Below are 12,500 nucleotides of genomic sequence, written 5' to 3' on the forward strand. Positions count from 1 at the left end.
TGGAGTTTCTAGAAGGACGTAAGCAGGTCCCTTTAGATAACCAAGGTCCCTGGACTCCACAATTAAGCTTGCAAAGAGGCCCACTTCATCAAACAGAGAGAGAGAGAGAGAGAGAGAGAGAGAGAGAGAACTAGACAGATAGATAGATAAGAAGTTACAGGACCAGATAGATAGATAAGTTATTACAGGACCAGGTAAGATAGGATGATTAGAGAGAGAGAGAGAGAGAGAGAGAGAGAGAGGGGGGGAATTTTATCATTTATAATTTTACATGCCATCCAAATACATAGTGATTCATACCTGAGAGAGAGAGAGAGAGAGAGAGAGAGAGAGAGAGAGAGAGAGAGAGAGAGAGACTCGAAAAGTAAGGGGCTAAGAGCTACCAGTCTGCCTACCTTGGCCTAGGGAAGGGTGGTGATATACAATCGCGTATAACTTCTACCGTAGTCTTTGAAGGCGCCCATCAATTACGCTGTTAAATTCACCTCATCCCGGACGAGTTCCGAAGCTCGGCTATTCAAAGAGCAATTAGGACCTATTCTACAAACTTACGGCGTTAATCTAGGAGGGGAGGGGAGGAGAGAGAGAGAGAGAGAGAGAGAGAGAGAGAGAGAGAGAGAGAGAGAGAGAGATAGGTATCCCAGGAGGGGTGAAAAACCCATTAGACATGGGAACTATAGCTGGCTAACAAGAAACAAAAACGAAACATATGTTTCAATAGTCTGTTTGTTGCACAGTCTCTGTATTTTCTTCCAAGTTGCTTGTGAATGTGAGGTTTAAATAGGAAGGATTTTCTGGCTGATAAAACACATACAGACACAAACATACACAAAAGTAAAACACACACACACACACACACAAGCAAGTTTCCTATGGCTTGATGTCATACAAGTAATTACATGATTCTAAACAACGGACAGTTAAGAACTCACTTATATTTGCATATCCATCGAAATAAGCCTCTTTTCTCATATACCTTTTTCGTTTTTACTTCCACTGTTTACAGTTACATATATTTTGGAAATTTTATATCAAGATTAAATACATTCGCCTTCGTATATATGTGTATATATATATATATATATATATATATATATATATATATATATATATTTATATATATATATATATATATATACAGTATACATATATACATATAAATATACTGTATATATCTCCTACGAATATATTTACAACAGGTATTGGGTATACCTGATGTAAATATATTCATAGGAGATATATACACTATATTTACTACGAATATATTTACATCAGGTGTTGGGTATACTCGTATATCTCAAGGTAATGATGTTTTCATATTCTTTGCTTATTTTAGTACAAGTGATACCGTTTTCGCTCAAAGTTTACCTCTCATGAACGAAAACTGAATATATATATATATATATATATATATATATATATATATATATATATATATATATATAGAGAGAGAGAGAGAGAGAGAGAGAGAGAGAGAGAGAGAGAGAGAGAGAGAGAGAAAGGACGCATCCTTGGACACCAGTCATGTTCCCTCCTCTTCTCTTCTCCAGAAAATAAAAAAAACTCCCATATAAAATCTCGAGGCATAGGAAAGAGAAGTAAAAAAATTCATTCGAGGAATTTCCAGTGTGAACCTTTTAAAGCATTTCTCTGTCAAACCCACCATTTGGAAGTAAGAAGGTCCCCTGTAGGACTCCCTCATTCCTTTCTGCATCTGTTCCCTGTCTCCGCGCCGAGGAGAGAGAGAGAGAAAAATCCCCAATCCCAAATGGCGTCAGTTAGAGGAAGAAGCCCGCTGATCGAAAATGATTCATCAGCCTAGCGGTTCCTATAACCCCCTAAAAATTTCCTCGTCTCGTACGGAATTGCCATACGTAGGTTGTGGTTGTTTTGGGGAGGGGAAGGGAGGGGTGGGGGAGAGGGAGAGAGAAAGAAATTCCTTGAATCTCAATCGGCCTGGAATCTTTCCTGGAATGGATGCCATTCTGACAACAACGATTGAATGGTTCTTTTTCAGCTTTGTTTGTTCTTTTTCTTCCTTCCTTCCTCTCTTCTCTCTCTCTCTCTCTCTCTCTCTCTCTCTCTCTCTCTCTCTCTCTCTTGAAAATCACTGCTTTGCAGACATTTAAAAAATGGGCATTAAGCTTAATAATAAGTTATCCAATCGAGTCCAGAAAAACAAACGGTTACATATGTTTATTCAAAGAACATAAGACAGCTCTCCTTCCCTCCAACCCACAAATTCTTAGGATTGTTATTGGATACAAGGGAACACAAAAGATGGAAGGGAGAAAATCACATAGCCACAATGTAAAATCAGACTGTTAAAATCATGGTAACGAGCTGGTAGATTCCACTTTGCCTTGTCCAGACTTAAGACTTAATGTACAACCAACCTAATCTACCTTTAGTAACCATAGGCCTATGCGGACTTAAATGATTGCCTACTATTCCTTCTTTTCATTTTTTTTTTTGTTTGCTATTTCAACCATTACATTTTCCCCTTTCCCCTCTCATTACCTCCCTTCCCTTACCCACCCACACCCTCATTACCTAGCTTCCCTTCGCAGGTAAGGAGGAAGTACCCAATTTAACCAAAATGCTCACCATGTAAGTTTAGCCAAGAATGGCTGAAGATAAGACCTATGTTAGAGTTCATTTAGACCATTCTTATGGCTTAGTCATTCGTTTAGCTGAAGTAATCTGAATAATCGTCCACAATAGATATATTTCAATATATATTTATTAACGTTAATTTAATGACCAAGAGTATAAAAAGTCATTAATTTGGCTTTGTAGGCTACAAAGCATTCGGGTTAGATGTTCTAGTGCCTCAGAGCAACTCTTACACCAAATCATTTACTCTCCCCCTTTACATATTCTACAACACGCAGGTAATGATATTAAAAATCACAAATCACTCTAAATAACTGGTTATAATTATATTTTAAGATAGATATTTTACTATTTTTAGATAAAACCTGTAATGAAGAATTGAAAAAGTGTACAGCAAAATAATCATTACTTGCAAAGTGCTTCACCTGGAAAGTTAAGTGCTCAAATGAATCATGCTTAGTGAGGAATTATAATATTTTTTGGGGTGAATATTTTGCTTGCAATATTGCACAATATCAAAGCAAACTGCAAAATGCAGTATTGCAATTTTGCATTAATATTTGTAATTAGCATTTCAAAATACTTCATCATTCCCAGTTCGAAGGAAAATTCCTTATCGGCACAACAATACTAGTAAAGCTGTGGTATTTTTGTTATCAAATTCCACAATAAGATTGATTGATGGGATCAGGAATGAAGGTACGTTAAAAGGCTAAAAAGTGGGAGCAGTTAGGGGCCGAAGGGACTCTGTAAAGAGTTTTTTGTAATGCCTACAGTGAACAGCATGAGGTGCACAGATGGCACTAACCCACATAGGGTGACATCTATTCATTTTATTACAATTTATGCACAGTATTCAAATACTTATCAAAATTCACTGTTTTGTGGTGGATAACTTTACAGCACACACATATATATAATAGCTTTTCAGCTATTATAGTGCTAAACACTTTCCAATCTCTGAATTCAAATGTTCCTATAAGAAATCCTACCTTGGACAGACATGCTTTGTGTGTGTGTGTGTGTGTGTGTGTGTTTGTGTGTGTGCAAGGGGCTGAAATCTGATATCATCATGATGATTTTAAAACTTATTTTTCTAAGGAGTAATAAGACAGAAATAAATGACAAATCAGAAGGCAAATGAAAAACAAATAAAACACAATAAAGAGAATGTCTATAAGAAAGTAAGTGCTTCAAAAGCATAGGAATATAAAATAACAGCAAAACCTGCATAAGATATTTTAATCTTGCACTTATGTACAGGAGAATCACAAAACAATCTATACAAATCTATTCAAAACTAATGCCGGTACTCAAGCCTTGACGGCTGCTCTTAATTTAGCAGATCGAGCTCTTGGATTGTACTCAACTTCCTCCTCTGACGGTAACACAACATGTTTGTTTATCGGGATCCATGGTTTTCTCATTAAAACGTCCATTTCGTCACTTGTATATGTAGAAACTGATGTGCGATGTTTTCTAAGCCCACCACCTATAGTTGAAGGGGAACTGTCTATTTCGGAACCTGAAAAATTGGAGATTATTTTACATGTATGATAGTTATCAGAGTATTCTTCAATAATTTGTATAGTTTACATTCAAAGACAAACTGCACAAAAAGGTGCCTGCAATGTTGTGATCACACTAGAAGGTGAAAAATGCATTGCAGAGGTGGAATCATGGTACTGTAGACTGTCTTTATTTTATAAATGTCACAAAAACCAGTGTAAAGACTGGCTATTATTTCTTGGAGAAATCTGTGGCCAGACTGCAAGTTTGATTTCTTAGGCTTTAAGGAAATCGAAAACGCTTTAGCTAAAATCCTGGTACTAGTAAAGTAAATGAAAAGACACTTTTTGTTTGACGGTTCAAGAAACTGAAATCCTTCTACGTGAGGATGCAACACAGCTAACTGGTTATTATTTTGTTGAGCTGATCCAGCCAGTGAACGAGGAAGACGAACATGGATTAGATGAAACTGATATGACAGAACTATACGGTAAGTTTTAGAATAATTTTGCATTTTCTGTAAACCCTAAAATGACTGTGCTACCAAGATCCTTCAACAATGAGCACCAAAAAAATGAAAAATGGCTATGAATTTAACATTTCAAGCAAACTTCAGCCTACCTCATACTAATGCATAACATTAAAATCTAAAACCTGAAGACGAACCTTGAGGTTTAATAGAGGAAGGATTATGGAAAGAGGGTCTGAAACTCCTTGTGACACTGTCCTAACATTATTCAGTCTTCCCTTTTAACACCCAAGTAATGAGATCTAGGCAGGCAAAGGCTTGTGTTTGCAAAACAATCAATTTGTTGAATAAGCTGGGATTCCCATAAGATAGAGAAGGCATAAAACTATCACAAAAACTAACAGGTTTCACAGTTTAATTCAATACCATGTACATTCAATGCCTATAGAGGTATTGTTATTTGAAAACCAAATGGAAAAATATTACCTATGGACAAATATTTGAATTGAAGTTCATTAGTTGTCATCAAAAGATGACCCTGTATACAGTTTTACTAAATACCTAAACCTTAAATTCTCTTTAAGACATTAGCACAAAAATATGATACAAACCTGTCAAGTGACGCTTGATTATTGAATCCTCCAGAGAATGGAATGAGATGGCCACTAAAACCCCTCTTGGCTTCAGGAAATAATGAGCTATCCTCAGTGCGAAATCTAATTCATTAAGCTCATTGTTGACGAGTATTCGTATCGCCTGCGAAAAAGAAAGAAACTGTTGCATAGAAAAGATAAAACTGATTATTTTATATAAAAACAAGTTTTTACAGATTTTGTTACACAGAATACAAACCACAGCAGCCTTGTATGTTGGTGTCCCAAAGCATGAATCATGTAGAATTTAAAGTATAAGAGCATACTCAATACTGAGCAGACAAAACCTGTCCTAATGCAAGACTACACTTATGCTCTTAATTCAGTCTTCCTCAGTCTTATATGAATGTAATTGATGCTACAAACAAAAAGAGATGTCATTGTACTGCGTTGTTCTGTATTCTACAAAGTATGAATTTTTTTCAGCTTTTCTTTCAATCATACAAACTTATCACTTTTATTGAAGCCTTCTCACAGGCTAAGTGTAGGACTACTAGTAAAATCAACAGCTGACTCATATGCAAGACCTTCTTTGGTAGGGGGAAATCTTGTCATTATTCCTATCTCAATAATCAATCAATGAAAAGAATGCAATTAGAGTAAAAACAGTGATGTAAACTTGTATCAATCAAAATTCTCTATTCTAAATCGTATCAAGAAAGGAGCCTTTCAGTAGATGCCATGCGAAGAGTTGCACATTAAGTGTAAAGCATGACATGACATCAAGAGAGCTCATGAAAGTGTTCAGTATTATACCATGAACTAGAAACATGAATTGTGGGAAAATGACTTAGGTTTTCAATAAATAAAGACCTTACACAGCCGTAAGAGGTTGGACAGCTAGTCCTTATTATTTATTCTACTTTAGGAGGTTTGATAGCATCCTAGTGTAGATATAATCAATACTGAATCTTCTGGCAAAAAGCAGAGTAAATCTAACAAAGGGATCTGAAATACCACTCAGTCAACTGCATAATTGGGTTAAGGTTTGCAGATAAATCAATATCTTCTCATTTCAAATGTCTGTAATACTTCATCAAAGCATAAAAATATACATTCATTACAATATAACTTGAGTTTCCATAGTATTCAAACCTGAAATGTCTTAGTGGCAGGATGTGAGGGCCTTCCTAATTTGTCTAATCTGTAATCTTCTCCGCTTAATGAAAAGACAAACTCTGCCAATTCCTGGGTCGTCTTGAACCTCTTCAACAGATATCTTGACTCGATCAATGCACGTGCAATTTTCCGTGCATGCTTCTCTTCACCGAAACATTTTAGAACCTTGTATAAATGGTCTTCATTGATATGAGTCAAAATGTCTGAAGCAGATAGCTGTTGGGGATCTCTGAAATTATCAAGTAAAATTTAGACAGTTTTCATAACTTGTCTACAGAGTCATGAAGGACATGCACACTGACTAAATGAAGCAAGTAATCAAAATTCCGCACCGCCCTACAATTAATTCAGGGTTACTACCGTAAAGAACATAATATAAAGTACAGTAAACCCCCTGTATTCGCAGTCTCACTATTCACGGATTTCTCTGTGGAACGTATCTACCCATCATTCGTGAAAAATTCGCCCATTCGCAGTATTTTTCACTGAGAAATTTTCACTAACTACTGTATTTTCATACCATTTTCATGACTAAATGCACTTTTTGTGATAAAACTATTAAAATACTCAGGTATAAGCATTTTTAGTTTTTTTGTGTTTAAACTATCAAAATAGGCAATGCTAAGTGTTTTTAGAGAGGTTTTAAGAATTTGTGGATTTTAGTTATTCGCTGGGGGGTGCGGTACACATCCCCCATGAATACGGGGGGTTTACTGTAATATGGCATGTCAATAATAATTCACACAAAAATACCCAATACTGTACATCTTGCAAGACAAATGCATACAGAAAAATAGCTGATATTTTTATATTTTGATATTATATTTTGCTAATGTAACACAGCATATGCTATCATAGTTCTTGTATATAAAGTAAAAATATCAATTACTATTCTCAAGGAATTTATCCCTTGTAATGCTGTATAATCAAGTTAAAAATACTGCAATACTGACATGATTGCAGATGCGGCTAACTGGTAAGCTAGTCTGGGAATCGCATGAATTTCAGACGGCATGGACTATTATAAACGTTGGGCAGCCTGTTGCCAGAAATTCTGTGAAGTACTAGTACTTGAAACAATGACATACACTACATTATGCAGTCCACTGATGGAATACTGTATCACTACAAAGAATGGCACAAAAAAAGTACTGTACAGTACCTTACAAAAAATATAAAGGAAAAATACGATAAGAGGGGTAAGAAGAAATTAAAAACGAACCTGCCACAATCCATACGCATGTCTAGAGGCCCGTTTTTGCTAAGCATGAACCCTCGTTCAGCATCATCAAACTGCATAGAAGAAACGCCGAGATCCATCAGAATTCCATCAATGCTGTTCTTCTTTATCTTCAGGCTTTGAAAAAGCGTTGGGATGTCACTGAAATAGATAACTTTTTAAGATTTTGATTGGAAGTCTGAAAAGAAGGACTAGGTGCTGAATCAACAATTTAAAATTAGCAAAATATTATTTAGCCAACAGATGTGATTTCTGCTTCAAAAGGACCGCCTTGTCACCCCTTACAAAAGCTGGGGTTTAATTTTTGGATACATGAAATCCACTATATTAAGAGAGCCCTTATCACATCTAACAAAAGCTCACAACTTTAATGTTGCATGTGGACTAAGTGACATCCATAGGAAAAATTCATAGGATAGCACCTTGAAGAAAAGTACGGCACAGTAGAGTAATATGTTTGTATCGGTGAAACAAATGAGTTTTTAAGATAGGTGTGTTATAGATAGTAGCCTATGCTGATTCTGTTAGGACGTGACACACATTTATAAATCACTGCAACAATACACTATTTGCAGGGGTATGGGAACTTACCCTTCACAGACATAAAGGGACAACAGTACCTTACTGTCCATGTCAGCAGAATTATTAGGCACAAATACACATAGAAATTAATAAAAGGTGCATACTTTTGTCGCTTGTGAGGGAGCATCACATCATAAGAAAGACATCTGACAAGTTGAGGATACCACTAACCTAAACTTCCCTAGTAATGGAATTACACGTTCTGGATATTTCTTCTGGAGCTCTTTTGCATACTCATAAGCTGTTGGGTCTCTATCCAAACCAATCAGTCGAACATTGGGTGAACTCTCCAAGATGCATTGGGAATGACCTCCTGCTCCAAAAGTCAAATCCAAAAAGACTTGGTTTCCTTGTGGCTGAAGATACTCCATAACTTCTTCGGACATAACAGGAAGATGAGGAGGGCTTGTAGTTGTGGACACGAAGGCCTTACCTACACTGACAGAGGTCCAATCTCTGATATTTGATCTACTTGCATTTCTGCCAGTGGCAGCTGAGTGACTAACAACGTTAAATGCAAAGCCTCTCATGCCACACGGAGATGGAAAAGACACTGCGCTTTTCCAGAATCTGGGACAGAACCCCCATTTTCCAAACTGTTTCATTTTTATAAATCTTAATCACACAAACTAATAATAGTTTCTACAAAGTGAAATGATTCACAGAGATTTACTTCTTTCTGAAAACTTTTGAATAAAGAGGTGCTTCTTCTTCCTGTACTGTTTCCATAAATTCCGTAGAGCTGATTTCTCGGCACTGATCAAGAGATAGTCCTGTTGATGAACTCTGAAGTTTGCGTGGAAATCTGGAAATAATAAGCATTGAATGGGATCATTAACTGACTAAATTCACTGTTCAAGACTACTGTATACTATTATCTTGAATCAAAATATAAGGACTGTAACTACACAAGTTTGGGGTGAAGTCAATATCAATAATTACAATTTAAAGTTACCTGAAACTGGTGACTATAGGTATGTATGACTGCCTGTGAGTAGTATATACATGAGAGAAACAGCATTGAGATAACTCATTAATTTAAAAAAACCAAGAAATGGGTCTTTACCTAACAACAGACTCCCAGTATACATACAAAGGTAGCTCTTATCTAACCAAACCATAAACTGTACAGTGAAATACAGTTTACTGTTGTTAAATATCTAATATATACTGGTTTTTAATACTTGATTCAAAAAGTTATTCTATTGTTAATAATATGAAAATGTAACAAGAATTACAATTCTGTAACGCTAATATACGTAAAAAACTTATGAAGCCTACATGCAATGCTATACGCTCGGTTTCACTATTCCTGTTACTTCCTACAAAAGATCAAAAACAAATCTCAGAGAACCTACTTAGTACCATGCACATTTAATGCTAGACGCTCCAGTGAAGACAGTATTCTCTGACATTCATTTTCATTTACCACTGTTGCATCTCCTTGCTTAAAGGCATTCGTTACTTGGCGACGAAGATGTTCCCCAAGATCTCTGAAATATGCAAAACAGGTGATTTCTTAGATACACTGATACACACTATAACTTTAGACATTCTTTATTTTAACACTCAATGCAAAGAACATGAGTCTAATCACAGAAATGGAGTATGATACCAAATTACAAAGCCGAAAATAATTCACAGCCATCTACTCATCATTAAAATAATCAGCCAATCTCTTGTTATGCCCTCATTCCAAGGCTGACTGTACATTAACCTAGTAACATTACTTAATGAATGAATGTCTGTTACAACATTCTCTATTTTTCTCCTCCTCAGAACATAGCATATAATGCATTTTGTGTGGCATTAAAACTAACTGTTCAAGATTTTTATCCTACCCTTGACAGAATATCCTAAGCTATATTGTTGTGCTATATGGCTATGGTTAGATACCAAGTCATAGCCTTTGCAGACTGGTGGGAGTATAAATTTGTTTTCCATTAACGATTGACAAAAACCCAATAAATATATTTTCAAACTACTGTTCCATAATGTTTTCGATATTTATGGCCATTTCTGAGATAACTTATAGACACAGGTTATCTACCAGTCTACAGATAGCCTAACCAGCAAGTTTTCGACAAGATTATGTGATGGGAGCCAATGTAGCCAGTGGGTTCACATGACCAAGCCTAGGTAACTCCTTAACTATTGCTGGTATTCCAAAAGTAGGCCTGGCACCAACCCCTTGGGGATGAATGTAAAAACATAAATGAAAGACAGTATGTATCGTAAACATAAAACAAGAGACACTAACAGAAACAAATACAAATGCAAAATACAGTATTTATTACAGTTACCGACTGGCGGGAACCAAGCCACAGTAGTAGTCTTCAGTTTTACCTAAACACAAGGTAGCCTAGGCTATAGATTAAGCTAGCCTATGCTATCTCATAAACTTCTCAAAATATCAAAAGACTTCTAGCCTGGTGCACAATATGCAGACAGAGGGGTCCTGACTTACTAACAGGGGTCCATGGGGATGGAGCCCCCATGGCTAGGTAATGGAGAATGGCATCCTAGGTAAGGTTAGTTAAAGGTAGGAAAGTAAATCTGATTAGGTTGTATTAGGGTAGCCTATGCATATCATAACCTAACCTCGCCAAAGCTTGACCCTATAAACAAGTCGCCTCTATTAAAATACCTTGAACACAATACGTATCGAATTTGTAAAAGAGACACAGGCCTCAGGATAGATACATAAAGTAGCCTCGGTCTCTCGTAACGTAACCTCATCAGCGTCTTAGACAACTAGGCCTAAATTAGTCTAGGCTACTACTTGATACTTACCGGCCGCCACTTTTACTTGTATCAATTGGCCACTTTTCAAGTAGTCTCAAAAAGCTTCTGTAACTATTTCTTGACATTTAGCCTGTTGGGAATGTTGAAGATAAATTGGTAGTTATTCAATAGCTAACACACGGCATTACATCACGAAGAGAAATAGTATTATTAATTCGAAGGTATTTCTTTGCAACGGCTCCCTCGTTCTCACACACTTTCTTCGCTGTAATATATATTGTTTTTTAAAGAACTTATTTTATTATGGTTTTGTCTTCATTTCCTCTTTGTTGAATAATTAACTTAATATATTTATTAAACCTGTATGGACAGAAGCACAATATGAGCTATTTCCTTCGTTCTTGTGCGAAACTCATTTTGTTTTCGAAAAAATTATTGTTGCTCTTTCTTCATTTCTTATTTGCTGAATTATAAATAACTTACTATACATTAACTCTGTAATAAAGAGGCACAATTGATTGGTAATAGTAAAATTAAATTGTATAAACATGTTATTTTTTTCAAGAATCATTCAATCTTCATTGGATTCAGTCAGCAGAAGTCTTATGGCAGTGTTAAAATTTAGCTGTTAAATACGATTTTTCTAATGGAACTTTAATTTTAGGCAAAAGTCTAAGCAATTTTGTCTTAGACCAACATTTAAATTCATCGTATGCAACAACAATATGTGGTTCCAAAAGTTTATATGATTCGTATAACAAATATTGCACAAATATTGTATCTTTTAGAGGATAAACTATCATCTCTAACTCTCAAGGATAGTCCATTACTTCATATGGTCTTATTTTTTCTTTATATGTTGATCGTTAAAAGGAAATGTAGTCGCAAAATATAGAATTCAATAATTAGGGATCTAAATAAAATTCTAGTTTTCTATTAGCCTGGGCAAAAAAGGCTTAACAGAAAACGTGGAAGACCACACTTCAATTGGTAACTATGCTATCTAAGTGTACTTTAGTGGCTATTAAGTGAGTATTTTGTGATAGAGTGATACTTATTCTTTGGTGCGTTTTATTTCACTCAGGACTTAAGTATACAATACTGTATTCTTTAATACAACAACATTAGCCAAAATTACCTATGAATATCCCTAGTGGTTGATCATAAAACAGATGAATTACACTTTCCGTTTACCTTGGTGTTCACCTTTCGGTATTTGATGTGATCAGTATTTTATTTATTAAGTTGTTGTGTTTATTGGTGAAAGAACTTGTTTGCTAGACTATTTTGTACTCCTGTATCTCAAATCAAATTTTAAGTGTTTTTTCATTGAGTGTTTGCATAACCTTGTTTGACAAGATTATGTAGTACGATATCATGAGGTCCACACCAGCCCTCCTAATTCATTACACATCTTACAATACTTAATGGCCACCTTAGGGTAGGATCATACGTTGGTAAAAGCAACTACCAGCTGTGGGCTAGAATTATCATAGTTTTTTTATTACTTAAAACTTTTATGGTTGTAATTGATCAGTAATGGGTAAGGTGATGGTGTTTTAAAAAG

At 35.6% G+C, this 12,500-nt stretch overlaps 2 protein-coding genes across 2 annotated transcripts; both read right to left on the bottom strand.

Moving 5' to 3' along the window:
* Positions 1-3,844: 3,844 nt before the first annotated feature.
* Positions 3,845-8,793, bottom strand: LOC136845853 (probable methyltransferase-like protein 15 homolog). Its single transcript, XM_067116265.1, has 5 exons — positions 8,360-8,793; positions 7,589-7,747; positions 6,343-6,595; positions 5,206-5,350; positions 3,845-4,141 (listed from the first exon to the last, which is right to left on the bottom strand). The coding sequence occupies exons 1-5, from the start codon at positions 8,791-8,793 to the stop codon at positions 3,930-3,932; spliced, it is 1,203 nt and encodes a 400-aa protein (XP_066972366.1). The 3' UTR covers positions 3,845-3,929.
* LOC136845855 (ubiquinol-cytochrome-c reductase complex assembly factor 2) lies at positions 8,527-11,157 on the bottom strand. Its single transcript, XM_067116266.1, has 3 exons — positions 10,982-11,157; positions 9,547-9,681; positions 8,527-8,993 (listed from the first exon to the last, which is right to left on the bottom strand). The coding sequence occupies exons 1-3, from the start codon at positions 11,056-11,058 to the stop codon at positions 8,858-8,860; spliced, it is 348 nt and encodes a 115-aa protein (XP_066972367.1). The 5' UTR covers positions 11,059-11,157; the 3' UTR covers positions 8,527-8,857.
* Between the last annotated feature and the right edge of the window lie 1,343 nt (positions 11,158-12,500).

Source organism: Macrobrachium rosenbergii, chromosome 14 (assembly GCF_040412425.1).
Source record: "Macrobrachium rosenbergii isolate ZJJX-2024 chromosome 14, ASM4041242v1, whole genome shotgun sequence".
In the NCBI taxonomy this organism is placed as follows: domain Eukaryota; kingdom Metazoa; phylum Arthropoda; class Malacostraca; order Decapoda; family Palaemonidae; genus Macrobrachium; species Macrobrachium rosenbergii.

Excerpts from the sequence above, each read along its gene's own strand:
- LOC136845855 (XM_067116266.1), bottom strand. The coding sequence starts at position 11,058 with ATGTCAAGAAATAGTTACAGAAGCTTTTTGAGACTACTTGAAAAGTGG. Across the intron at positions 9,682-10,981 it reads ACAAGTAAAAGTGGCGGCCG|AGATCTTGGGGAACATCTTC; the intron begins GTAAGTATCAAG and ends TGCATATTTCAG. Across the intron at positions 8,994-9,546 it reads TTAAATGTGCATGGTACTAA|ATTTCCACGCAAACTTCAGA; the intron begins GTAGGTTCTCTG and ends TATTATTTCCAG.
- LOC136845853 (XM_067116265.1), bottom strand. The coding sequence starts at position 8,793 with ATGAAACAGTTTGGAAAATGGGGGTTCTGTCCCAGATTCTGGAAAAGC. Across the intron at positions 6,596-7,588 it reads ATGCGTATGGATTGTGGCAG|AGATCCCCAACAGCTATCTG; the intron begins GTTCGTTTTTAA and ends TGATAATTTCAG. Across the intron at positions 5,351-6,342 it reads CTGCCACTAAGACATTTCAG|GCGATACGAATACTCGTCAA; the intron begins GTTTGAATACTA and ends TCTTTTTCGCAG.